At 53.9% G+C, this 26,027-nt stretch overlaps 13 protein-coding genes across 13 annotated transcripts; 7 read left to right on the top strand and 6 right to left on the bottom strand.

Annotated features, from left to right (window-relative positions):
* Window positions 1-170: 170 nt before the first annotated feature.
* A1O7_07348 (uncharacterized protein) lies at window positions 171-1,373 on the top strand (the record flags this gene model as incomplete). Its single annotated transcript, XM_007761348.1, has 1 exon — window positions 171-1,373. The coding sequence occupies one exon, from the start codon at window positions 171-173 to the stop codon at window positions 1,371-1,373; it is 1,203 nt and encodes a 400-aa protein (XP_007759538.1).
* A 439-nt stretch (window positions 1,374-1,812) lies between these two features.
* A1O7_07347 (uncharacterized protein) lies at window positions 1,813-4,127 on the bottom strand (the record flags this gene model as incomplete). Its single annotated transcript, XM_007761347.1, has 5 exons — window positions 1,813-2,222; window positions 2,285-2,867; window positions 2,926-3,139; window positions 3,198-3,820; window positions 4,032-4,127. The coding sequence occupies 5 exons, from the start codon at window positions 4,125-4,127 to the stop codon at window positions 1,813-1,815; spliced, it is 1,926 nt and encodes a 641-aa protein (XP_007759537.1).
* A 757-nt stretch (window positions 4,128-4,884) lies between these two features.
* On the top strand, window positions 4,885-5,371 carry A1O7_07346 (cyclin-dependent kinase regulatory subunit CKS1; the record flags this gene model as incomplete). The annotated part of the gene is made up of 4 exons (XM_007761346.1): window positions 4,885-4,991; window positions 5,039-5,183; window positions 5,234-5,292; window positions 5,338-5,371. 4 exons carry the CDS (start codon window positions 4,885-4,887, stop codon window positions 5,369-5,371), a joined length of 345 nt encoding a protein of 114 aa, XP_007759536.1.
* Window positions 5,372-5,711: 340 nt separating this feature from the next.
* A1O7_07345 (uncharacterized protein) lies at window positions 5,712-6,344 on the bottom strand (the record flags this gene model as incomplete). Its single annotated transcript, XM_007761345.1, has 1 exon — window positions 5,712-6,344. The coding sequence occupies one exon, from the start codon at window positions 6,342-6,344 to the stop codon at window positions 5,712-5,714; it is 633 nt and encodes a 210-aa protein (XP_007759535.1).
* Window positions 6,345-7,166: 822 nt separating this feature from the next.
* On the top strand, window positions 7,167-8,078 carry A1O7_07344 (uncharacterized protein; the record flags this gene model as incomplete). The annotated part of the gene is made up of 2 exons (XM_007761344.1): window positions 7,167-7,559; window positions 7,665-8,078. 2 exons carry the CDS (start codon window positions 7,167-7,169, stop codon window positions 8,076-8,078), a joined length of 807 nt encoding a protein of 268 aa, XP_007759534.1.
* Window positions 8,079-8,387: 309 nt separating this feature from the next.
* Window positions 8,388-9,544, bottom strand: A1O7_07343 (uncharacterized protein; the record flags this gene model as incomplete). Its single annotated transcript, XM_007761343.1, has 2 exons — window positions 8,388-9,458; window positions 9,521-9,544. The coding sequence occupies 2 exons, from the start codon at window positions 9,542-9,544 to the stop codon at window positions 8,388-8,390; spliced, it is 1,095 nt and encodes a 364-aa protein (XP_007759533.1).
* A 765-nt stretch (window positions 9,545-10,309) lies between these two features.
* Window positions 10,310-10,980, top strand: A1O7_07342 (uncharacterized protein; the record flags this gene model as incomplete). Its single annotated transcript, XM_007761342.1, has 2 exons — window positions 10,310-10,472; window positions 10,580-10,980. The coding sequence occupies 2 exons, from the start codon at window positions 10,310-10,312 to the stop codon at window positions 10,978-10,980; spliced, it is 564 nt and encodes a 187-aa protein (XP_007759532.1).
* A 707-nt stretch (window positions 10,981-11,687) lies between these two features.
* A1O7_07341 (uncharacterized protein) lies at window positions 11,688-14,137 on the bottom strand (the record flags this gene model as incomplete). The annotated part of the gene is made up of 2 exons (XM_007761341.1): window positions 11,688-13,557; window positions 13,608-14,137. The coding sequence occupies 2 exons, from the start codon at window positions 14,135-14,137 to the stop codon at window positions 11,688-11,690; spliced, it is 2,400 nt and encodes a 799-aa protein (XP_007759531.1).
* An 843-nt stretch (window positions 14,138-14,980) lies between these two features.
* Window positions 14,981-16,369, bottom strand: A1O7_07340 (uncharacterized protein; the record flags this gene model as incomplete). Its single annotated transcript, XM_007761340.1, has 3 exons — window positions 14,981-15,661; window positions 15,716-15,853; window positions 15,914-16,369. The coding sequence occupies 3 exons, from the start codon at window positions 16,367-16,369 to the stop codon at window positions 14,981-14,983; spliced, it is 1,275 nt and encodes a 424-aa protein (XP_007759530.1).
* Window positions 16,370-17,644: 1,275 nt separating this feature from the next.
* On the top strand, window positions 17,645-19,231 carry A1O7_07339 (uncharacterized protein; the record flags this gene model as incomplete). The annotated part of the gene is made up of 4 exons (XM_007761339.1): window positions 17,645-17,887; window positions 17,942-18,304; window positions 18,352-18,439; window positions 18,510-19,231. The coding sequence occupies 4 exons, from the start codon at window positions 17,645-17,647 to the stop codon at window positions 19,229-19,231; spliced, it is 1,416 nt and encodes a 471-aa protein (XP_007759529.1).
* A 239-nt stretch (window positions 19,232-19,470) lies between these two features.
* A1O7_07338 (acetoacetate decarboxylase) lies at window positions 19,471-20,232 on the bottom strand (the record flags this gene model as incomplete). Its single annotated transcript, XM_007761338.1, has 1 exon — window positions 19,471-20,232. The coding sequence occupies one exon, from the start codon at window positions 20,230-20,232 to the stop codon at window positions 19,471-19,473; it is 762 nt and encodes a 253-aa protein (XP_007759528.1).
* An 833-nt stretch (window positions 20,233-21,065) lies between these two features.
* Window positions 21,066-22,712, top strand: A1O7_07337 (uncharacterized protein; the record flags this gene model as incomplete). The annotated part of the gene is made up of 1 exon (XM_007761337.1): window positions 21,066-22,712. One exon carries the CDS (start codon window positions 21,066-21,068, stop codon window positions 22,710-22,712), a length of 1,647 nt encoding a protein of 548 aa, XP_007759527.1.
* A 522-nt stretch (window positions 22,713-23,234) lies between these two features.
* A1O7_07336 (uncharacterized protein) lies at window positions 23,235-25,637 on the top strand (the record flags this gene model as incomplete). The annotated part of the gene is made up of 1 exon (XM_007761336.1): window positions 23,235-25,637. One exon carries the CDS (start codon window positions 23,235-23,237, stop codon window positions 25,635-25,637), a length of 2,403 nt encoding a protein of 800 aa, XP_007759526.1.
* Between the last annotated feature and the right edge of the window lie 390 nt (window positions 25,638-26,027).

The raw sequence follows: 26,027 nt of genomic DNA, 5'->3' as shown, positions 1-26,027 counted from the left end.
CTGCCTCGCAAGGCTCGTATCTGCACGTGCGAGGAGGAGGAGGAGGAGCCGGGGGGTCTTGTTCCAGCTGCAGCTTCATCGACTGAACCTTTAGCCATGCCTCTAGACTTCGATTTCACCGTGCTGTCACCTCTCAACCGCCTCCTCCCCAGCAGGCGAAAGCAGCAACCATGAAGTCGCTCTCAAGTCTAATACTGCCCTGCGCAGTCCTCGCGCAGCATGTCGCCGCCCAAGGTGGCTACCTGTTCACGATCGATCGCAGCATCACGACCCCTGCAACCGCCATGATCGATTCAGAAATGGCCAGTGCCATCATAGCGAGACGGAGAGCCCTGACCGCAGACCGATACCTAGGCATCACCGACTCGATGCTCCTAGAAGACATAAACACCTACGGAGGGTACCAAGCCCCTCTATTTGGTGAAGAATCATCGCCCGCAGACGCCCCCGGGAAGCTCTTCATCCGGATATCAGGCGTCGACATGAAGATCCAGGACTTTGACCTCGCGATGCCGGACCTCTGGATCGACGCACCAACGAAAGATCTCCTCACAGACTTTAAAGCCGTCACGAACAACAAACGCAAAGAGAAAGACGACCTCTGCGAGTACGCCGTGCCCGCCTCCCGCAACGCTCCGGACAGCAAAGGCGTCGAAGTCGTGTTTACCTACCCGTCCGAGAACGGCCGATGCCTCGCGGATACCGAAATCCCAAACATCCCCATCATCCTGTCGCTGCACAGTTTCCTGCCGACCAACCCTGCGGCCGTCAAGACGCAGATCAACAGCCTGATCCGCATCCTCAAGCACTTCTCCGCGACCGAGAACGTCGAATCCACTGTCCTCTTGCTCCCCTCGGAGAAGAAGCTGAAGAAGTCAAACGCAAACAAACACAAGCACGCGGCCCGCTCGGCCCAGCAATCCGAGGAGGAACGTCTCGATCTGCCCTCTCCCTCCTCCGCGGCCACCTCGTTCGACACGATCACGCCAGCGAGTAACGCATCAAACACCACACACCCCCTCCCGCACAACATCCCGCAGTGCTTCACCTCGCAATCGCAGTGCGAGAACGTGACGAACACCTGCTCCGGCCACGGCGCCTGCTACAAGGCCCACGCCAACTGCTTCAAATGCCGGTGCGGCACCACCGTCGTGCGCGTCAACGCCGATGGCACGAAAAAGACGGTCCAATGGGGCGGCAACGCGTGCCAGAAGAAGGATGTCAGCGTGCCGTTCATCTTGTTTGCCAGTTTCGGCGTCGTCATGACTGCCCTGGTCGTCGGCGCCATCGGAATGCTTTGGAGCATGGGCAGCCAGGAGTTGCCGAGTGTGATTGGCGCGGGAGTCGCTGGGCCCAGAGCTGCTGGGAAGTAAATGAGATTCTGGCCGAGCTTGTGTATGTGATGTGACCGGAATGACATGAAGAGGGAATGTGCGTTCCTGGAGGAATCAACCCCCCGGTCTTCAGTCGACAGGCTCGGTCGGGCATGCTGTATAGATATCACTACCAACGAACATGGTCGAGATCAGGGGCGTCTGCCTTTCACAATGCATTGGGATTACAATTGTAGTTCGAGTTTTCGTCCCATAATACGACCATATTCAACTCAACCTGTTGTAACCCTGGGACAGTTCCGTCCTTGCACAATAGCTACAAGGTATACCCATGAAAGTCCAAAGTTTTTCCACCATACTACCTCCCAATGCGATACCCATGATATAGGGCCTGTCACACAAGCAGCCACATGCACTCCTATCGCTCATTCACGAAGATGCCACTGCCCAAGAAAATCACCCAAACTCATACCCAATCCTACGTGTTAAGATGCACAATCATGGTACACCTCTCGAAATCGAACTGCAGCTGACTGGGCGCATACTCCTTGCGTTCCCCCTCCCTCAAATCTGCCAGGACTTCCACAACCAGCACATTTTCGCCGGGCACTAGTCTGACCTCAAACGCCCCGGGAACGTGCACGCTATTGCTCTCCTTGTACACCGTGGCATTGTGCATGAAGAAAACGCGGTGGCGGCGCCGGGCATGCAATTCGGAGGTCAAGTCGGGGATCACACGGATGTCGCGGTAGGCAGGCGGCAAAGCGATGAAGCCAGATGTTTGGGTTTTGATGGGCGAGCCATGGCGGATCAGTTTCCAGCGCGGGTCGTTTGGCAGGGAGGGGTTGGTCATAAATGTCACGGAGGAGAGAAGGGCGAAATCCCAGCCTGTGGTCGTATTAGTACGAATCCTCCTCACGAGTGCGCAAAGAGAAAGACAGCTAGCTTACCTCTGCCCGGGTCGCGGAATCGACGTTCCATGGGCACAACGGACTGGTTTAGGTAGTTGGAAGCATTGGTTGTAGAATCCTTCGCGGGGCTAGCCTGAGGGTGTGGCGCATGGAGAGTTATTCCATTGGTAAGTAGCCCATCACTGGGAAGAGGTGTCTCGAATTCTTGAACCGATGTGGGCAACTGCTGAGCCGGAGCCTGCGACGTCTTCATCGCTTCTTCAGCCTGTGGTGTCCTTGAAGTACCGTTCATCTTGATGTCGGCCATGGCCGGGTCGGCTTGTTCAGCTGCCAGAGACATACTACGTCGGACACTGGCAGCTGCGCTGGAGGGGACAGGTGTAGATCCGTTGACTTGCGCAGTCCTGGAAGTCGCTCTGTGCGCTCTATTCAAGGCTTCACCCATTTCCCGCTTCTGCCGTCGTAGCGACTCACTGTCAATGGTGCCGCCGACAACATTTGGTGTTGGTGTTGAGGGACCCATGGTCAATCTCAAAGCTTTTGGCTTCGGCTGAGATAATGAAAGTCTGAGGTTGCGGCGTGGTTGTGCACCAAGTGACTGCAACTTTGAATCGGACCATGTCTGCGCAAAGATAACGTGTTAGTCGAGTCATCGAAAGGTTCGACAGGTGTTAGCGTACCTCGAGCTTCTCTGCCATTAAGTAAATGTCGGATCCTTCCAAGTTATATTCTTTCGCATTGTCCCAGATCAGCCGGACCTCCTTCGCCAACGCATCCCAATCTTGCACAACTCCTTTCTCTACTAGAGCGCGTACATCTGAGATAGACGTCGGCTTTTTGATCATTTTGTAATAATCAGGATAGTCCTTCTTGGGGACCTTTTCCTCGAAGTTGCTGAAAGTGGCTGTTAGGACCCCATTCTCTCGGACCGTGAATGAGAGAGGAAACTTACATTGCGTCCTCCTGCTCCGACAATTCCTGCAGGAAGGCTAGCTGCTCTTCTTTCACGTCCTCTCCTCCACTAATGGCAGGAGTACCCGCGGTAGACGAGGGAACCTGACTTTGACGCCTCACAGCCGCGGGATTCGAGAACCTCAGCTTGACCTTCTCTGGTGCACCAGTCCCTTCCGATGATATGGACTGCTGTCTGATCTGGTCATACAGTTCCTGTGGAATGGGCGTCGGATATGCACGATAGTCCTCTCTCAGATATGCTGGATTGTGCTTCGGCATGAAATTGGACAAGGCCTTGCGAATGCGCTCGGCATCTTCGAAGATTGAAGATTTGCTGTTGTTATAGTCTTTTGCGTTCTGGACCATCCTCTTCAGATCAGACTCCAACCGCTCAAGGTTCTCATACTCGAAATTCTGCAGCCGCTGCTCAATTATGTTCAGGGATAGAGGCATGGCAGTCCGTTGATAGTAGTCTGGGTAATCGGTCCTGCTAGGCAGGTCGAGGAAATGAACGGCGACATTGCGGCCATTCTTGTCTTGTGATCTTTTCAATTGCCCTACAAGTCTCAATCCGATATCTGTGGTGGTTTCGCGGGTTTCTATATCAGGGAAATGGGTGTCCTGCGGCAAGTCGAGTTAGCGAACCTGCGTGCAGGATGCATTGAACATTGCAAGTGCACTCTGATCGAGTTGCATGCACTCGAGTCTGCAGGCATGATGATGGGTTCGGAGTGCGCTGCGTGGGGCGTATCGCAATGGCTGCGCTGCACTGCACTTGATGGAAGAAGTGGCAGTTGGGCATGTGAGGACATGCGGATTGTTGTATACTTACGTCGCTGCGCTTGCGTCGCTTGAGATCAGGACCTGGCGTGGCTAGAAAGTCGTCGGGGTCGAGGCCTGCAGGTCCGCTTCTGCGCTTCGAACTCATGCTTTCGCGGCCTCACGAGATTGCGTGGATCGGGGAGGGATGCGGGTTCACCGGCGTAGGAGGGGGATCACCAAGGGAAAAATGCAATAAAACCGAATGTTTGGAGAGCTGATAGGTGCAGAGTCGTTGGCCGCGAACCTATTCAGTGGTTTGAGCGTTGCAGGCACTCTGACTTAGGGAGGTCACTGAGAAATCGCCCTCTGTCTGATCTTCTAGGGCTGGCCAACCTGCGACGCGACAGACTTGCGCTGCAGTTACCTCTAGTTAGGTGTCTAACCCTGCAACTCCCGCACGTGCCTGGCATTCGGAATATTAGCTGATCCGGTCCGGGACGGTCTTCCGAGGTTGAGTTTGTCCCTTCACTTGGCGTCCACGGCTTCTTTCATTGGTCAGCCTTCCATGTTTACTCCCGCGCTCCATCTTCTGCCTCTAGCATTCGTTTCAAAAACAACTGCCCTGCGCTTCCCACGCCTTTGTTTGGAAACGCCCACTCCAACCACACACGGGTAGCTGTTTGCATACCAGCCCTCAAAAGTTCTACTACCGAAGACAGCAGCCGCTAGTCTGTGCCCGCCTTCCTCTTGTTTCTACGCGAGCCCGAACAATTAATTGGGGCACGAGACCATTCCCTGACAACACGCGGCCGTGGTACCGTGGGCCCCACCACAATTCTTGCGTAATCTTGCTTCGACCTTTGAGCACGTAATAGACGGACGTGGAGGTCGGATCTCGGGGACTTTTCGCCCCTACAAACAGAATGACAGACATCGACATGGCAAGAAGAAATAAGAAGCCAAGATTACTGCTCGAGTCTGAGAGGGCACGCCTGGAAGAGTTCATCGACTCAATTGGGTACTCTGCAAGGTGGGTGAGGGAGGTTCCCAAAGGTTTCGAGGGCTGAAAGACCCTAGATATTCCGACAGCGAATACGAATACCGACATGTTCAACTTCCGAAAGCCATGTTGAAGGTTATCCCTAGAGAGTACTTCGATGACTCAAAAGGCACATTAAAGCTGCTCTGGGAAGAGGAGTGGAGGGGACTGGGCATCACACAGGTAAGACGCATCATTCCGATGGCCTCAACACCTAGCTAAGCATTGCACAGAGTCTCGGATGGGAACACTATGAAGTTCACGAGCCGGAACCGCACATCCTCCTGTTCAAGTACGTCTACTACCCCAAACGTGTTTCCTTTACTAACAGTCTCAGACGTCCCATCGGATATCAGGCTCCAGCTCAGTGATACCCCAGCTCGTCAGATCGACTCGATCCTCCGACTAGCGCAGCATTGGAATGGCGTTATTTCCGGAACGCAGGAATTGTCTTCATATGTGCATTCAGCAAGCGTGCTTACAGACGTGTTTGTGTACGTTTTCACGAACAGATCCCAAGAGGCGGAAGATTTACACACAAGACGATACTCTCCATTCAGGATTAGCAGATCCTACCAGTTCCATGCCGAACTCAGCTCGGCCAGCATTAAATGGATCTCTGACTCGCGCTCCTCTTGTCCCTTACTTCTCCCGCCCCGCTATTTAGAGCTTGAGGCGTCGACCTTGAACATATGGGGACTGTCCTCCTAGTCAAGTTGCGTTCTTCTTCAGCCACTCGTCCCATTGCTCGAAAGTCCAAGAGGAGCTGATGCTCCGTTCCTCGACCCCGTTGAACAAAACTGTTGGTGTGACATGAACGCCTGTCACTCGGTTCGCCTTCACCTGGAACTTCACGTCATCCGTGACCTTGTTGCCGATGTTGAGGCTGCCATCCTCACCCGGCGTGTCAGTCACCAAAAGTAGATCCAGGATGGTCTTCTCGTCGACACCATCGACCGAACCGGCCAACTTCGCAAGCCTCTTGTAGGTTTCATTGCGGCTCTCGTTCACAACATTGACATCAAAGTAATCTTTCTGGTTATCGAACAATTTCTTCGAGAATGGCCAGAAAGACTGGGGCGCAGTCCTCAGCACAGCAACCCCGGCTTCGTGCGTCAATGTCGAGGAGGGATGCCATGGCTGGATCTGCTGGCGGAAGATGACGCGGATGCCTGGATCTGTGTATTTCTCCTCGATAACCGGTGCGACACTACCATAGAAAGTCTTGAAGATTTTGGCACTGAAAGGACAGACATAATCGAGATAGAGTTCAATTGTATGCTTTGCTTCGCTGCCGGATGTTGAGGCCAGGAGCTGTCCGGAGAACTTTGGTGGAAGAGCCATGGTATGAGGTCTCGGTTGATGGTTATGTCTAATTCAACCGCTCCTGTTTCCTCCTCTCCTGTGGAACGTTGAGAGAAGAGCAAAGTCGATACTTAAGGATTACCTATGAGCCTACTCCGTATTCACATGCAAGAACGTTATTCAGCGCTTGGATTCCGTCATCAAAGCAGAGGTCACAGTGGTAGATCCCTCTCGCCGTGTACGGTAAGGTAAAAGTGCACTTTGCGATAATATCAACAACAACAATCTACATTTTGAGCTAGGTCTTGACTGTGTCGTTGCGTTCCTCATCTCTTAGACATACAGGCTCTCGGCCGCACCTCTGTACTAAGTCAGCTAGCCTACCGCCTATCCTGCCGTCCTCATAGCTGCCACCATCTGCCTCCAATCAACAAGAGCGAGAGGTACCCTTTGCTCTATACCTGGAGCACTCTAGCCGCGAGGATGCAGGTATGTGGAATAGACTCGATCGAGGCGTTGCAAAGGCGTCTCGATTTTTCTTCACCATGCTGCCACAGTGGTTGCGCTTACCAGGCATTGTCTCTACTCGGAAGGTTGTTGTTTCCTCATTCATTGAGACCTGTTCTTCAGAAGCATGTCCTACTTATCTATCTCTCCTTGTTCTCTGCTACTTGTAGGTACATTACTTCAACATTCGTTTGTTGTTACAGCTGCTGCCACAATCTACTTTCGCTGCATTTTATCTCGCGTTTACTTCACAATTTCATAGCGCTGTTGGTATTTTACTTGTCTTTCTTCTTGCTACCATTCGCTTCCCCGATGCTTGTTCTGCATCCCCGAAACTCAGTGGACAACGGAAAGATGGACTGCAAAAGGCAATCTGTGATACACTTTGACATTGCACCTTGCGTCGATGCTGAAACGAAGAGCCTAAGACCGCACATCGCCAATGCTAAATTTGTCCTGATCAACAAACTCTGGGTCATTGCTAAGCTGTCAGACACCATCAATGATCGGACCTACAGCTTCTATGGCATCAGCATCCCGGCGTGTCTCTATGCCACATACTCGGCGCCGGGACAGTCGTACGATGATGCAAGGCGCAATCTCCACAAGGTCAACGGTCGGATGCAGGTCTATCTCAGCTTTCTGGAGCTGGCGCCTATGCTCTGCATGCTCGCGGTGCTGGACATCAGGCGACTTGAATGCGCCGCTCAACCCGACTCCTTCCTCCTCGCGAACGTCCGTATCACTGTATGCTCACCACGCCAATACCCCGAAGGCTCAAAGTTGACCAACCGGTCACTGGTCAATTATAGCATCTTAATGAGCTGGGCAATCTAGGTACATGTCCTACAGATCATGGCTGTTATGGACGGAGATATCCTACCGGCAATGTACTTCCTTACCTTGTTCCTCCTCGAGCAATACCGCTTTTTGGAAGTCCAGGAAGCCTACATATTCGACAACCACGACCACGCCATGAAACTGTGTCCCAAGGTGCCGTTCAAGCCTCAACGTCACCCCACAGTGTCGCAAGCCGAGCATGGGAACGATTGCGCCATTTGCCAAGTCGAACCGATCGGGCTTTTTGAAGACGTCTACAAGCTCCCGTGCAAGCACCAGTTCCACAGATGGTGCCTGCTCAAATGGCTGTGTCATATGGGCAAATCGAAGTGCCCCATGTGCCGAGATACAATTCTCGCCAAGGACGGGCTCTTGGGTGTCAAATGTGTCCCTTATTTGAGATGGAGAGAGGAAGTGTTGGCTTAAGCCCGTGGGCGGAGGCACAGCAGTGTAGTGGTTGGTTTAGCCACGGAAGAACGGTGATCTCGTGGAGTGTCAGAAACCGGCATGGAAAGGGAGAGCAAGTAGGCAAGGTGTCTGGATAACGGGCGGGCGTCTCTCAGGCTCATCTTCTATAGAAGATTTCGGTCACTGGGGATGGCTGATGGCGGATTTGCATGGAACCAACATTTATACATATGTAGCCGATGCTAGTCCAGGTCTATGGATTTGTCTCGGATGCCGCCAGCCTTCGACTCCTTTTCTAAGGTCTTTCTACAGTGTGCCAAACCTGCCTCATTTCTGAGCCGCCTTCGGCGCCTGAGCTCCACCTTGCGACAACTGCCTGGAAACAATGACACTCTGCACCGTCCGCATGAACTCCTCCGCCTTTCCCGGCGTCACTGTGCCATTATTATTCAGATTCCTCACGATCTGGTCCAAGAAGGGCATCTTCTGCTTCTGCACCTCGGGATACACGCCCTTGACCCAGGTCTCGGCCAACCCCTTCCGCTCGCTCTCTCTGTCCGCGATGCTGTCAAACTCCATGTTCTCAGGCTGCACCTCTCCTCCCGAGCCACCAGCCCTTTCGGTATCGCGATCCGCCCACTTCTGCGCGAGCTGGCGTGAAATGGAGACGACTTCGTCGCGCTCCTCCGCGGACTCGAAGCGCGTGAGGTATCCGCGCGTGTAATGCATGGCGAGCTGGTTGGGCGTCTGGTAGCCGTGCGGCAGGCGGTGGGCGAGCCATTCGATGCGCTGCTGCACGCTTTCCACAAGCCCGGCGTTGCTTAGGGGGGTGTTGGGCCAGTCCTTGCGCAGCTCTGGCTCGGCGAGGGTCGTGCCGGGGGTGTGCGGCAGTTCGGTGGTCGGGTTGACGGGCGGGTCGACTATTGTGTTGATGTAGTTCTCTACGCGGGTGGGGAGGTCTTGGGCGTGGAAGGACGACGGGTCTTCCTCCTCGGCGGACCGCGAGGCCTTGGTTTCTGCGAGGCGGCGGACGCGCCGGTCTGTGCGGTTGGTGTTGGCGTTGGTGTTGGAAGAAGCACCTGCCCCAGGAGTTCGAGATTGGAATTGGGATGGAGCTTGACCGCCCGGGCCTCGGGATCCGGACCGTGGGCCACCGAATCGCTGGCCCTGTGCTTGTTGTTTACCGCCTTGCCCTTGTCCTTGGCCCTGATTTTGATTTTGGCCCGGTTGTGTTCGTCGGATGAGAAGTTGGCCTTGGCCCGGACGAGGTGGTCCCGTGCGTTGGAGGACGCGGTTAGGGGGAGGTGTGCGCCCTGCGGTTCCTATACCACTTCTAGCTCCTGCGCCCGTTCCTGTGCCAGTGCCGGCGCCGGTGCCGGCGGCGGTGCCGGCGGCAGCCTGGGTTCGTGGTCCGCCTGTGCGTTGCAGGTGCGTGCCTCCTGGGCGAGGGGTTGCCGCACCGGCTCCTGTACTCGCCGGGGCATTTCTGCGTAACAGAGTTCTAGGTTGCGGCCTGCCCCGTGGAGGTGATGAGGATGATGGCTTGTTATCTCCTGACGTGGTCTGTCAGCTATCCTGTTGAAAGCTCTCTGGTGGTTGAATTGTGTATACCTTCATCGTAGCACGCCCTCGAGGTGGAAAATGCCCTAGCACCGCTGGCAAGAGTGGCTGAGGGAGCGGTGAATTTAGATCCAAGGCCAAGTCTTGCGCATCGTGCGCAGACGTGCTCCATGTTGGACCGAGAGGTATGGTGTTGATGGTGATGGGTTGATGGACACTGATCTGGTAATGTCGAAATTGCGGCAAGCTGAAGCTTGGATCGAAAGTGGTGGTCACGTGGAGGTGGGTCTCCGCGTCGCTCAATTCTCCGATGTTGAACTTCTGTCTCGCTTCCTTACCTTGCTCCTGTCAAGCGTTGATGATGGCTGAGAAGATACAACATGGACCGCGACACCGATGATACTGTGTGTTCTGTGCCGAGTTATTTGTCAACCCGTTGTCCTGAGACAAAATGTGCTTCGGCATTCGCCTGGCGAAGGTAAAGTATCAGGTCACCCAACACGGATTAGAACCTGGCTTTGGTGTCGCGAATTTGATTGCCCTCATGCGCAGGCTGCCCTTTTCTGAGGTAGCCATGCTATACTTCGAAGGCAGTTGAAGACTCTTGCGATGTGGTTTGCGCATGATTGGACTCGACAACAATGAATTGAATCTACCTCACGTTGATTCCTTTCCCTATCACTCCTCTCATGGCGCTTGCCCCGGTTTCCAGAGCTCTGGCACTTCTGTTATACCTGACCGCAGCGATTTCTGCGCAACCGACTTCCGATTTCACGATCGTAAATGGCCAGATATATACTCCAGGATTAGCCATCGTCGACGCGCCACAGCCTTTCACGCCTCTAGGAGGAGGTATGTAATCGCTAGCCTGAGCAATCAGCATTGCCCTCTGTCGAGGAGCTGGAGGTGTCAAGGAAGGACGAACCTCAGGCTCAGCGTCGCTAACCTGTGATTCTCAGACTTCCTCCAAGTGGCGCTCGACATCTCTGGCAACGGTAAACTCCCACAGCCGTACTATCCACCGAAGGGAGATACAGGAACCCTGAGCATCACCATCTTCCTGTTCAGTTACAACACCTTCCTCAACCTGACGATATCAAACGGCACTCGCTCAGGTTGGCGCGAAGATACATTCGAAGACGCAGAGTTCAAGTGCAGCGGGACGACGACCCAGGGCTTCCAAAATGCCGGCTGTCAGGAAATCATGGCCCAAGAGAGCGGAAGCACTGTGAAGCACGTCAACTGGGCATGGCCCGACTGTTTGGTCGGGATCGACGAGAGTGATAGGGATAGGGGCTCGTATAATGTGCGACAAGAGAACGCCTGTCCTGCCAGCTCCATGCAAAGTCTGACGTTCTGACCTGACAGATATCGATCCATCAGTCGTTCCGAATCAACGGGACTGGATTCTATACCATCTTCAATCTCCCGATCCAGGTCACCAATTCTATCCCCCAATTGACTCAGCTCGCGACGATCGGAACACGGCCGCTATGTTCCCTCCGGCAGAACGCTCTGCAGAATCAAACCGCTCAGGACGCGAGTACTTCTTCACCAGCGTCCCAACCTTATCTCGGTGGCACGTTGAGCATTGGCGGCAGTGATCAAGACGGATCGCCATCTACAACGGCGTCCACAACCAACAACCCGGGACTGCCATCCACGAACGAGGCATTTGCACAAAGGGCGACTGTAGTCAACATTGTTCTCCCGATTGTGTTTATTGTAGCACATCTAGGTTAGCGTACTGTCGCGACCTTTTAGGGAAGCGTCCCATAAAGTTTACGAAACAGCTTTACTTCTATCCGGTCGGGACCTGCGGTATCGAATATAGCGACCTGAAACCTGCCTCAAGACTTCAGGGATCGATCGAACGAGGACTACGTACAATCCCCATGTTCGTCTTGCATGATTTCATGCCGCCGCCTATCGACCTGTATATCGCTTTCAGCAACGCAATGTATCGCATTTTTATATCATAGAAGTTCCGAACTGACTTTTATCATTATCATTAACGCCATATTGGGCTGCGGAGAACATCGCTATCTGGACATCTATCATAGCTGATCAAAAGCTACCTAATGCACTCTTCCTCTTTCCATAGGGATACACGACCAACGCGCTCAGATACAAGCCAACGCTAATACCGATGGCAACCTGGACCATGCTGTAGCCGACGGTGAAGATTGTCCCATCGGAGTAGTCATTACTCGAACCATTCTGAGCACTTGCCGTGCTGTTCCCAGAAATTTGATTGGCAGAGACGACGCCTGCAACCAGCGATCCAGAAGAGGCCAGACCACCGGGCACTTGACAGTAGATGGCGGGTAGCATGGCAGTTGCGGCCAGACCGTGGAACATGCGCGAGTACAAATTGGAGATACAGCCGATGACGAAAGCGCCAATGGCGTTTGCAACTTGCGGGTTGCTGGAAAGCTGGGTGGAGATCCAAAAGTTGGCTTGATGGCCACAGACGGCAATGAGGGCCATCAGGGGCAACTGCCGCCATCTGGCCTGGTAGATGAGACCCACGCAGCACGCAAACAGCGGAGCCCAGATAAAGCGCGTATGTATCAACTTCCAGTTCATCTCCGCTGCGAACCAGGGTGGGATGTCGCAGGTGGTGGTGGAAACAGCGCCACGCTTGATAAGGCCGAAGACAGTGGTGCCAATGAGTAGGCCAAATGCGAGGAACAGAACATAGACAATCACGTAAACCATACGTACCGAGCCGGAGATCAGATTCCGGCTTTGTAGTTCGAGAGCGGAATTCAGCATCATAAATCCCGGGAGGATCATGGCAATGCTACTCTGCGCCATGCCCGAGAAGCAGAAAATGTACTGTCCGTCGGAGTATTGGATCGAACCGAGAGCGCGGGCAATGAAGGCCGCGAACACGCACGCGAAGACCTCGAACACGTTGCTGAAGTGTTCGGACCTCGGCACGATCTTGACCTGCATAAATCCAATCGCGCAACCGAGAAGGAAAATAGGTCCAAAGTCGACAGGACGGGTCTGGAAAGAAAAGGGCCCAACCACAATCGAAGCCACCCCGGACATCAAGATGCGAAATAGTTCCGAGTAGTTATCGGGTCGTCGACGAATATTGTCGATCTCGCGAATTCCGTCCTCGGCGGTAAGTTTGTCGTGAATGACACATTTGTACACGTTGAACACGTCCTTGAGACGGGCGAAATCAAGCCCGGCGCGCTTTCGGACAATGTCGACGTTGTTGGCGTGGATTGTTCGGTCGGCAAAGGTGCAGATCATGGCACCTGGGATATGGAGAAAGTCGGCATCGATGAGTAGCGCACGGGCAGAGGCGCCGAGGTATTCTTCCATGCGATGGGTGGGGGCGCCGTATTCCATGAAGGCGCCACACAGCCTGAGCAGATAGTCCCTCCGGGCGATGATATCGGCGACCTCGGTGATGAGGCCGACGTGGTTTTCTAGCGTGCTTGTGCTGTATGCACCGCTGTGCCGGTTATGATCGTGTTTGCCATGTGTGATGATGTCGACAGCTGTAGAGATCATGTCGGCGGATTTGGGACGCACAGGCCGAGGGCGTGGGATGGCGCCCAAACCTGCCACGCTTGGGCCGGTGGACGAAAGAGCTGCTTGCATCAAGGCCGCGGCGGTCGGGTTGCTCTGTTCAGGCTTCTCGTACCATTTGACCTTCTTGGAAGGTGTCGCTGTGCCAGAAGCGGGGAGTGAGGTCGTGAGTGACTGAGAGTGCTGGTGACCTTTCAAATCATGCTTGGTCTGTCCACCTGGGCGGCTTTCTGGTTGTTTTTGGCTGTTGGACCAGTCTTGCTGTAAATGATTGAGTTTGTAAGCGAGCAGTGCCCCGAAGAGACCAGGCTTGTACTGCTCAGGGGCCGGTACGTAATCAACATCATATACGTGTTGGCCAGCTGAACGTTTCTCGTGATCGAGGCTGTAGCGGTCAGTTTAGAACAGGCTCTAGAAACAAGGATGAGAACTTACTTTGCTCCCCTTTCGTACGTCGAATCCTGGCGCAAGAAGGTATGTACTGTTTCCGCCGCAGCTTGGGTATAGACTTGCGATAGAGCTTCTCCATCCTCACTGCCCTCCTGTGGGGATTCGTGTACATGGTCGTCACCCGATGGTTTCTCCTGACTGGCCGAAGAAACCTCCCCGAATTTGGTGTAGAAGGACGTTGATGGTCTGAGGTTGGCCAATCCCAAAGGTCGATTTTGCTCCTTCTGCTTTACCCAACTGATGACCTTCGACCAAGCAGGCTTTGGTCGCTGGCCTGGGGATGCTTCGTCTGCGACACTGTTCTCTGAAAGAGACCCTGAGGTTGGATACCTGCCATCTTCGCCTCCAAGATCTCCCGCACCGAACGTTTGCAGGTCATCAGTGCCATTTGAAATGTGATTGTCGTTGACCCGTTGGTTAGAAGTATCGTTGCTGTCGTATAGTCCTGCTTCCAGCCGACTTGGGTCGAGATTGACGTATTGGTCTTGATCTGAGTTGCTATCCCCAGTTGCCATAGGCAGGTTGGTACAACTTCAACCGCGAGATGGGAGAGGACAAAGACAAAGGATCAAGGGCGGTGTTGGTGTGATCATACAGTAGTCAAATCTTTTCCACGGGACTAGGGTCCGCTAGAAAAGACCCGATCTGGCGGCAGTGGTGTACTTAAGCGAGGCTGACTCGTCCAAGCAAAGGCACGGTGGCCGTCGGCCAGTATGAAAATAGTTCCTCGAAGATCCGTCTGGAGATCTAACTTCCGTGGCCGACGCCACGGAGTCTTTCGATCGAACGCAGTTTGGAGCATTACTGAAAGGAGCCCGGGGTTGACGTGGTCGGCGGAGCAAGTTCCAGAGTCAGTAGCATCGATAGAGTTGTGATGTGGTAATAAGAAAAACAGTTTGCCGGCGTTTGTCTCAGTAAAAATTCTTCTTCCGCCCTGTGTCGCTCCTTCTGGGAATCCCTTACGCTTGCCGCTTCCCAAAGGAGGAAAAAAGTCCATTGGATTACCCGTATCACGTGCTCAGCTAACCCCAGGGGAGCGTATTCGGCAACCGGCCCCTTTTCCTCGTTCTTGCATAGCAGCTTAGGTACCTATGCATCATTCCATCCTTGATCACGACTTAATTACGTCTCGTCAAGTTGCACTTCAAAGAGCCCTAGATATCTATACAGCATTTCTTCTGCTACCTCGAATCGATCAGGCAGGCCGGGCACTGTCCAAAGTAGTTAAGGCGCGAAGAAATTGTCTCGTCAGTGTTTCTACTCGAGCACAACTGGCTGATCCAGGATTGGGGAGATACTATCTACGTCCGCACTTGGAGAGCCTGAGGCGCCTCTTCCGCCGTGATATCTGCGTCAACTCAGATTCCTAGAATGGCGTCGCCCTGTGTCTGGACGTATTCGCTTGTATATCGGATGTGCAACTCAGCTACCAGCAAGTTGAGCTTTCTCACGATCCATTCTTTCATCTCGTCGTCGCCGACAAAGTGAGCGCAGATCAAAGGCAATTGGAGGAACTGTGCCCCGAGAGGTTTCAGCGTTACGGCATACTCGTAAGACATGCAGATCTTGCGTGCTGCTGCATTGGCAGTTAGACTCGTTCGTCGTGGGAATTCATCATGCCTGTGGTAGATGTTCATGATGCAGACTTCGACAATGATTGTCACCGCCCAATACCAGGTATGAAAGATTGCACCATCGGTGGACTGGAAATTGAGCACTGATGGAAATGTTCCGTCATCGCTCCGAGACGTGGCGGGCTTGAAAACCAGAAGAGTGTTCGAGGAGGATTGCTGAGCCTCGGCGGACAGGAGTGCAAGTTTTTGATTAAGATCTTCTCCATATTGGATAACTTGGTCGATGGAAGTCGTTGCGGCAGGGATGTCTCGCACTTGTTTGACAAGAGACGGCAAAGCGCTGAAGATTTGAACCAGCCGGTCTACCAACGATGAAGCCAAGTTCCGAGTCACGTCCAAATGAAAGTCCCGCCAGCCGTCGCTGAGCAAGACGCAGTCTTCCTGTCGAAGGAATGCCTGCAGGATCTTCCTATGATAAGCTTTGACTGACACGTCAACTCGGAGATGCACCCGACGTACCATGTGCCCCCGCTGTGTGCGCCATAGCTCCTGCTCGAAAATCGAGGACATATTCTGTGGTCCTCGTAGGACGATCAGTTTAGTAGCTGCTCCAGCATGAGCAAGATACTGAGAGCCACGTCTCTCGGTGACCATCATCTGACGCCGACAGTGTCTCCATGTCAGTTGATGTGCATGTGCCAGAGCAGTATCACTCACCTCGTAGTGTGTCATTAGAATCGTGGCGCACACAGTCTCGGATGAAAACCCTAGCACTGGGTGCTCAATGACTTCTTGCAGTATTCGCAGTGCTCCCATGTACTCCGAGCTGGGCAGAGGGTGCCTCCCATTCAGAGGGGCAGGGGCTGATTGAGGTATCTCGGTGGCACCGCGTACTAGGTCAGAATGAGCCTGTAGAACGCATGAAACTGCAGCGTCTAGGGCGGGATTGTGGCCAATGCGGGACGGAACACTGCAGATGAAGTTTCCCAGGCACTGCAGTTGATAGCCGCGTGGACCGGTATTGAGCGCAGCCACGAGGGCAGACGCGAGCTTGTTCTGGTCAGTCGTGCTTGGCGTGACAACAAGCGACAATGGAGAATGCCTTTGCGAGGACGGGGTCCCGGATCTGGTGCGGACGAGTTGCATTTTCTGCGTTAGGCCACCGTGCTCCATCTTCGAGGAGAGGACATTCATTTCCGTGCGTAAGAAGGAGGCAACTGCTGACCCCGCTGGCAGATAAGGCTGCTGGTCGCTGGATATGCCGAATCTCGCATTCTCATCGCGGAATTGGTAACGAGGAGAGTATAGGCACTCCCGGCCGGCCTTGAGACACCTGGCACAGATAGGACGGCCTTCGTCGCACTATTTGCCATGCGGTTATTCTTGGTTCCTAGTCAAGGGAAATGTAAAGCAAGTCTCCTTCTTACCTTGACTTTCTGACGTCTGCACCATGCACATCCACCACTCCTCCTCGTCGTAGACGCGGTAAGGTATTGTGGCTCCATCGAAGTATCTGACATTCGAGGCGGACACGAGTTGACCAAGAGAAGTAAAAGGCTGCGAAATCAATCTTCTCATGATCCTCCTCTGTACATAATGGAAACGATGGGTGCGCGGTACAAGCGTGCCTACTAATGCGAGGTGAGTAGCCCAACGGCGCATGGTCCGAAGGGCAACAGGTCTCTAGCGCTGCAACATCAGCTAGGATATTCTGCTGGATGGTGGAAATGTCTCTGCGCGATGGCCTCCAATGGCGGCGATACCCACAAGATCAGAGGACAACACAGCCAGAAGCCCTAGTACCGAGACAGGAACGCGCTCCGGCATGATGGCCAGTCTTGGTAACTGTGGGATACCGACCCCAAGGTTGCAGGAGCCGAATACCTCTGAATCGTGTGCGAATCGTGGTTGTGTCTTCGCTTGTCCTGAATCTGTATCAGGATCTCCATCAGGCCAACATGGCGCAGCGACAAGATGCAGGTACAAGTGAGATGTGTGGCGTCATTGCTTGCCTGGCCGTGGTAGGAGTTCAACACGCGCCGATCTCTTTGACCAGAAATAGTTTAGCCTTGCGTAGCGCGTCGGTCTTCACCCCAGCTTCACTTGTCTTTCACCTTTCTATCATATCCACCACAACCTTTGTGATCGGGGGATGTTTCTCACAGCTGAGATTGTACGACCAGTGGTAGTTAAGATGGAGATCTTCATCTCGCAGAAGGTCACCGTCCCTTCGGTATGATGCTCAAGTGAACAAGATGACCCAGTTTGGGTCTTTTCGCCGATGGGCATCGACTTGAGCAGGGCAGTATGCGCAAGGTGGTAGCATATAAAGGGGACAGACGGGCTCCCTGCTGCATCTGAGGCATCTTTCCACTGTCAAGGTGCGAGGTCAAGCTGAGTTTCTTCTTGTCTGTTTGCTCTTCTCAGCCAAACGGTTCGTACAGTGCAATGAAAACCATCTTCAGGAACCTCGCTGCAGCCGCAGCGGCGTCCATTCTGGTAACAACATCGAGTGCAGCAGCGGCGCTCAGTTCCAACTGTTCGACGCAGTTCTTCACACAGGCGGTCGATCATGGTAAGGCCGGCGCCGGAACCTTTCAACAGCAGTACCAGATAGTCTCCGATTCCTTCAAACCTGGAGGACCGATCCTCTTCTATCAACAGCCTGAAACAAAGATGTTTGCATGTATGGTGAGTCTGTAAACCTCCTCAATGATGTGCCATCCTTACCTGACTTTGCCACAGGAGCTGTCCATATTCCCTGAATGGGCCGCGGAGTTAGGAGCCCTTGTCATTACTCTCGAGCACCGCTTCTTCGGTCTCAGCAACCCGTCGAACGCGACCGACCCCGTTGAGAAGTACAGGACTTTGACATTGGAGAACGTCATGCTCGATGCCGTTACTTTTGTCAACCACGTCAAGAATACAACCAGCGGCGCAAAGGATAGTAAAGTCATCATTACTGGTGGTTCGTACGGTGGCTTTCTCGCCACCGTTTTCAAGACAAACTATCCCGACGTCTTCTACGGGTCGATTCTCTTCGCGGCGCCACTTCGGTCGATTGGAGCCAACTTTCAAAATCCCCAGAGATACAACTGGTTCAATTGGGTAAGCCGGGTCTTCCAAGTATACGTTGGTATTGACGGCTCCTTCAGGTGAATCAAATCTATCAAGACTTGTCCGCAAGTGCCGCCCACAAAATAGAGTCCGCTTTAGACACGCTCAATCGACGCTTTCAAACAGGTGAGTCCCCATCACAACTGCCATTAGCTGTACAAATCGCCGGACGACGTGTTGACTGTATCCATGCCAGCAACCAATACGACAGCCATTGCCCACGACCTGAACCTCTGCTCCATACCAGATACAGATGATGATCTTGCTACCATCATGGCGTTGATCAACGTCGTTGCGTTCTCAATTCCCCTGACGAGTTACAACAACCCCGTGGCCAACCCCGTTGGAGCCAGCCCGCAAAAGCTTGTCAACGAAACGCTCCACCTCAACGACTCGACCGATATAGTCAACGCAATCTTGACGACCTACTACCCTCCTTCAATGTATCCCTGCATCGAGTGGAATAGCACTGCATCGGCCAATCCCACTCTGCAAAAGGACTCTTTCAACTATCTCCTCTGCAAATATTTCCCTCTCAGCTCCAACGAGATCCCCAACGGGACCATCTTCGTGCCAACGTCCATTCAGACGGAGACTGACCCGACAACTTGCAAAACTCTGTACAATCTGGTACCACCGACGCAGGAGTTTGTCGAAAAGAAGTACCATATCACCCGCGATGAGCTGGTCAACGCTAAGAGAATTCTCTTCGCGTACAACGAGATGGACCCCACTACTGGCGTCGGGATTGATCCATTGCCGCTCACTCAGGATCGTAACGCATCGAGGTATATGTTCACATCGTTGTCGGCCCATGGCGAAGAGAGTTTAGCGAGCTATCCTGGCGACAAACCTAGTGTGATACATGCGCGACAAGTGCAGCTGCAGACAATCAAAGGGTGGCTTGGATACATATGAGATGGCTATCCCGGATTTGGTACTGTGAGTGCGCAGGGGCATTCATCTTCTGGATTTCTGAGAAAGGGGCTCTGTGCGGGTTTTGATACTACTGATAAAGAAAGGATATTTGGTAATTGCCGTTCGGCTGTACGGAGTACTATTTTTCAAACCGGGAGCCTTCTGTTTCCAAGCCACCCTGAGGACGACACCCGGGATCTGACTTTGTGCCCTTGGTGTTCGTGCTCTTCAACCGTGTCCTATAACTTATGAGTTCTGGCCAAGCCATCAACATACCCACTTCCATGTGAGATAAAGACTGAGCTGTTGTAACGAATGACCGGGATATTGGGCGCGATATCGAACTCTGACCCAGGGTTAAGCTTGATGGACCCCACTCCAGACCACACCTCGCCTTCGGTGACCTGCATGAGCAACGAAACAAACTCGCGGACGACGGGATCGTCACTGACGCCAGCGCCGGGAATGATCCGCAGGACGAGGATCCGTTTCTCTGGTGGAGGAAGAGGTTTGACTCGGTGGACTCTCGCATCAGCCTTGAAGGCGAACTGAATGCTCCTGTGCCCCACTGGTCGCTCCACATATGCGGTAAGTGCACCTTCATCACTGCTGCTGCAGTTTCTGCGGTCAAACTCAACGTGGCCAATGACTTTCGGCATGCCGAATTGCTCACGACCCAGGAAGAGCGCGGCCTCGTTTTCCAGCACCAATTCCAGGGCGAAGTCGTACTTTTCACCCTTGTATTTGATTTCGACGTAGCCGACAAACTCGGTGTAGGCGCCCATGCTGCTAAATCCCCAGTTGGCGATAAAGTAGGTGACCAGAGGTTCTTCTTCGATCTCGAGCTCTTCTGGTACGTACTTTGCGATAGCCTCAGCCTTAGTGTAGAAGCTGATGAGGATCATGTCGATGTCGGCCCATTCGACTCTAGCCTTGGAGTATGCTGGGGAGAAGGCAGGGACAGCATTTGCCTGCTTGGTCTTGAGACGTCCGAACGGCATTGTCGATTTGGTCACCAGCAAGGTGGGCTTGGTCGGCCTTGTGTCGAGGTAGTCACAGGTATAAAGTTACTAGTGCATCACCAGCATCAAATCCTCCGCAAAGGGGCGACGAAGATATATCTGCATGGAGGGGTACCATCTTGATATTGCTTCCATGGTGGAAGGAAAAGCATGGCGGCAGACTTTTAGACGCCGAGCAAGAGTGAAGTGCATTCGACGTATGAGTACGCATCGGGGTCATCTGGAAATGCTTAGGTTGCTGAATAGAGTAATATCACGACGTCAATAACCCGCAATACGAATCGAGACATGCTTCGGATATAGAACTCCGCGGGGATACAGTGGGTATCCGTATCTGTTCCCCGTCCCCAGGAGGTTCATGCAGCGATGGAGTGAGCTGGCTACGGATCTAGCAATTGACCAGGGCGAAGCTATTTGGGCTCTACACGCTGCACAGGGCGACGAACTTTGTAAGCATGTAGCCGCACAGCGGCGCCTCGGCTGTCGAGACCTTTTGATTACCTAGGTGGGAGATTGTACCTTTGACTCTCTCTCAGCTAAACCGCTTGTGCCCTCGTTGGCTGAGGCAGATATTTCCGAACCGCGGCCGGTAGATGAGTACGGCATATGGTGTTCTACCGGACGCTGAGGAATCCTGCGTATATACATCTTCAGCAAACTTGTGAAGAAATCTGGGAAACCGTGCAACTTTTGCCAAGCCCGAGCCCCTCTCAGGCCTCCGATGTAAGCAGCGGCCGAAACATCGGACAGAGATTAGTACAATATTGGTGTCTAAGACTCTCCTTCTCGTCTCCTCACCGTCAACTCCAACCATGGCTTCATCGCAAGTCGCCGTCGGTCAGTACCAGATTGCCACGCCATGTGCGAATCTTGTCCCACCCACGATCCCTGGTGCTGAAGTATTGAGCTTTGTTGCCGAGGAAAGGCACAACTACAGCTTTCCAGCATTCCCACTCTTTTATGGACCCGCAGTCAACGACCTCAGTTTCTGCAATGTCACTCTGAGTCTAAGACATACTGATGCGGACGATACCGTATACGTCAACATCTGGCTGCCTCTGGAGAACTGGAATGGTCGATATCAAGCCACCGGCGGAGGTGGTCTCGCTGCAGGGTTTGGCGAACCCATACTTGCTGGGCAGGTCGGCAACGGATATGTTGCCTCGTCGACCGACGGTGGCTTGACACTTGACAACACCGTTGATCCGAACACCGGTGTATGGGCGCTCAAGGACGACGGTACTCCCAACGAGGCCTTACAACTCAATCTGGCGTGGCGGTCGATTCACGACATGGCCGTGTCGTCCAAGGACGTCATCAAGCAGCTTTATGGCTCGGACCCCCAATACTCGTACTGGCATGGCTGCTCACAAGGAGGTCGTCAGGGCTACGCAGCCGCTGCTAAATATCCACATGACTTTGACGGCATTCTAGCCACGGCCCCGGCCCTCGACCTGCCCGAAATGGTGCCTTCAGACTACTGGGGAACGGTGGTCATGCGGAACTCGGAGATACCACCCTCCTGCGTGTTCGAAGAGTATCAGAAGGCCATTATCGCCAAATGTGATCCCCTCGACGGCGCCTCGGACGGGCTGATCTCCAGCCACGAGGTTTTGGAAACGTGCGACTTCGATCCAGATACCTTGGTCGGCAAGACCTTTGCCTGCGGCGAAGGTTGCGTGGTTCCAGACCCTTTCACTCTCAGGAAGAAGGTGCCGTGCAAATCAACACACGACCTGACGATAACCACAACTCATGCCGATATTGTGCGAAAAATCCTTGAAGGTCCTCGGACTGCTGAGGATAAACAACTTTGGTATGGTTTGGCCACCGGCGCCGATTTCGGGGTGCATGCAAACGTCGTCCTTACCGAAAATGGTACCAGGGAAGTTGTGCCATTCGTTGTCGCCGAGAGTTGGCTCAAATACTTTTGCCTTCGAAATCCGAGTCTCGACATGACGAAGATGACTCCTCCCGAGTACGAGCATGGCTTTGAACAGTCTGTGACCCTGCTTGGACCGCTCTGGGGAAACCAGCAACTCGAATTATCTGGATTCAAGCAGGCAGGAGGCAAATTGCTGACATGGTTCGGCATGGCAGACGAGTATATCAATCCACGTGGGATGCTGCGGTATCGGGAGGGTTTGGAGAAGACATTCGGCGGATCGGATGCCGTGGACGAGTTCCAATTGCTCTTCTTAGCTCCTGGTGCTGGTCATTGCATGGGTGGAACAGGCCCTAACCCGGTGGACCCCCTCGGAGCGTTAGTGTCATGGGTCGAACACGGCAAGGCTCCTGATGTTTTGCCGGCGTCAACCAGGACCGAAGCAGGCGTCGAGATCACAAGGGATTTGTGCCGCTATCCAAAGACGTTGGTATACCGAGGAGGAGACGCGAACAAGGCAAGCAGCTTTTCATGTTCAGATGTTGGTGGTGGAAGTGGTCACGACGAACTGTAGGGCGAAATCCCGGTTCTAGAAAGGGACGCTTCGATATGCCGTTGCTAATTGCGGGTGGGTGACATGTAGTTAGAACACTGCCCAGTGTGGTAGTTACATAGCCATCTCGTTGAGCCAAACAAATAGGGGAACTCTCCCTCCTGGAGCCACGGGGCTTTCCCACCAAAGTGTCTGCTCGATTTGAGATCCAGTGGTGTCCACACGGTGCGTGCCCGTAAAAGGCTGGAGAATCTAGGGGCCGAGGCTCGCGAGGCTGGACTTACAGTACCTGAGCTGCGGCGAAGCCCCTGCAGCTGACACGCATGAATACGGCGTAACGCAAACGAGCCGAGTGCATATCTGGCCACCTCGACTTCTCCCGCTCCCACCCACTCACTCACCCATTGCTAATCGTTAGACTTCCGCGAACATCCTCCTCATTATCAGCATGGTAACACCGGGGTCTGGTCCTTGCCACTCCACAAGTCTCCGACTAAGTCTGGGATAATATGTAGCCTCTAAAGGCTCCCTGGCAACAAAACAATGACCGCCGGAGCCAGAGTCGGAGACCTGCCGCTTCTCCAAGATCAGCACGAAGGTGTGGTCGGTGATGAGAGACCCACCAAGAGACAGAAGGTGGCCGCCGCCTGCGATCAATGTAGGGAGAAGAAGATCAAATGCGATGGCTTGAGGCCGCGGTGCAGTCCGTGCCAGAAACGAGCGGGCGCAAATGCGCATTGCGAATGGGGTGTGAGGAGGAAGCGCAGCACCGGAGCCTCCAAGCTGGAGATTGCACGGCTTCAGTCTCGGATCGATGAGCTGGAAAGAGTCCACCGAAGGACGTCGCTGCCCGAGAACACAGATCAACCAAGTCCATCTACGCCTCGATCAATCTCGGATCCGAATCGTCACTCCCATTCTAGCGCAAATGCAATGATGGGTCTGATAGATGAAGGTGATGGCCATGGCGAGGAGAGCGTCGTTGGCGACTCCAGTGCCGCGAGCTTCATGAATCGCATCAAAGCCGTGCTCGACCAACAGGTGTCCCCCGGTTCGGCGCAGCAGCCACGGTCTAATTCTACCAGTTCTTCTTCTGCAGTAGTCACGGGCTTACGACGCCGCCAAAGACGGTTCCGAACCCCTGACTATGTCCTTCCCTCAAGGCAGCAGGCAGACAAGCTCCTCGAGGTCTACTGGCGCCTGGTGGATCCGTTGTATCCGTTTATCGACAAGGACGATTTCATGGGCAAGTACCAGAGCCTCTGGGCGGGCACCCCGACAATGGACGACGAGGTATGCTTCATTTGTCTCTTGAATGCCACTTTCGCAGTGGCTTGCATTCTCGATTCGTCGATCCGGCCTCAAGACCGAGTCAGCGCGGGCGAAGTCTACTTCAGGCGAGCTCAGGGGTACGTGGACCTCGAGTTTCTCCAATTCCAATCCGTGCATACGGTGCAATGCCTCCTGCTACTGGCCCAGTACTTGCAGAGCACGCGAGAGCCGCAACAATGCTGGCTGTTCGTTGGCTTGGCGATCCGCATTGCACAGAGTCTCGGCCTTGATCTGCCTTCCACCAGCGCCAGAACACATAACGGCCGGCCGGACGAGTTTCTCCGCAAGGTCTGGCATGGTTGCGTGCTGATGGATCGCATATTATCCATGACATTCGGCCGGCCGACCATCATCACGCCACAAGCAGCAGCTTCGGTGCCTCGGCCCTTGCCTCATCCAGGAGTCAGTGTCGCTGACTGTGAATGCCACGGGGACCTTGGCCACTTCGACGCGTCGCCTTCAGATCTCCATTTCTTCCTCGAGACGCTCCAGCTGTACGAAATCATGAGCGAGACTCTCCTGGCGCTCTACAGTCCCACCCACTCCGCGGAAAGACCTAGCTCCATGGCAGCAGATGATGATATTTATACGCCCTACTTCGGCGCTCTCGGCTCAAAAGCAGCAGGCACGGTGCTGGAAATGGACGCGAAATACTCCACCTGGCAACGATCTCTGCCTCTGCATCTCCGCTTCGCCCGCGGGTCGAGTACTATCCCACAGAATCTGAATCTGAACCTGACTCACGCTCGTCAAGCGAAGGTTCTCTACCTCCGATACTCGCACACTCGGACCCTGCTCTTCAGACCCGTCCTCTCTCGGTTCTGCAGCATCTGCCACAACCACCACGAGGAGCATATCGAACGAGACTCGCTGGCCTACAAACTGGCCCTCCAATGCTCGGTCATGTGCGTCCAGAGCGCGCTGGACACGGTGCACCTTTTCGGCAAAGTGCACTCCGAGGTCCGCGTGGAACTCCTCGATGATATACTCCCAGCATGGTGGTATTGCATTCTCTACCTATACACCGCGGCGACGGTCCTCGTGGCGGCAAGACTGAACGCGACGATCGAAAAGGAACTCGGGGGCGAGGACGTCGTCTTGACGGCCTCCCGGACCGTCACGGCAGCATTGCACCGGTACGGCAGTTTCGGGAAACATACAAAGAGGTGCGCCGCGGCGGTGGAGCTCCTGTTTGACCAAATACCCGGCCAGAGCCAAGCTTCCCTACCTCTGCAGGGATTTCATAGGCGAAGCGAAGTGGCCACAACAAATCCAAATCCCCACAGCGTCACGAAGGCTACCAACACAGACCCCCACCTCCGGGCGGATCGGACAGCTGCAGCCAGCGACCCCCAGACGTGGACTTTCGCGGATAATCGCGCAGGCACGGGCGCGAGTGTCAGTGTCGATCTGGACCGAAGCGCCTTTCTCGATAATGATGCGCCCGTTCATTTTGCGGCGACTGCAGGCGGAGGCGAAGCAACAGTGCCGTCTTTGATGGAGGATGAGGCCCTCCTTGAACCCTCGGATCTGCTGCGGTTCGACTTTGATCTCGGCGGCGACATGTCCTGGCTGAGCAGCATCCCGTTTGAGCTTTATAGCGAGGGTGTGTGAGAGTTCGTGTCATGTCTTGTTATATCATGTGACGTGGTGTGGGGAGTTGTAACTTGGGCAAGCACGTCTCACATGGTCGCGGTATGTTGTGAGTTGACGGGGAGAAGGACCGCGGGAGTCCTGTAGCGGGACAGAAATACAGTATAGGTGGAAGAACGAGAGCGGGTAATTAAATCCAGCTGAAACTTGAACCCCAGTAATTGTCGTATGAAGAATTCAGACAGAGGACCGGACTGGCGCGTGGACATATGTATAGCTGCATAGAGCATACCTAGCAGTGTCACCCCCAGTACAGAGCAAGGCAACCGCAATTTTCAACTTCTGAAGAAAGTCAAACAGTACGAACTTCGACGGACTTCGTGCTCACGTTGGAGTAATTAATCGTCTCTG

The sequence above is a fragment of the Cladophialophora yegresii genome (genome assembly GCF_000585515.1).
Source record: "Cladophialophora yegresii CBS 114405 chromosome Unknown aczIN-supercont1.5, whole genome shotgun sequence".
In the NCBI taxonomy this organism is placed as follows: Eukaryota; Fungi; Ascomycota; class Eurotiomycetes; order Chaetothyriales; family Herpotrichiellaceae; genus Cladophialophora; species Cladophialophora yegresii.
The sequence above is the reverse complement of the archived record's forward strand: the minus strand, read 5'-3'. Positions and strand labels throughout refer to the sequence as shown.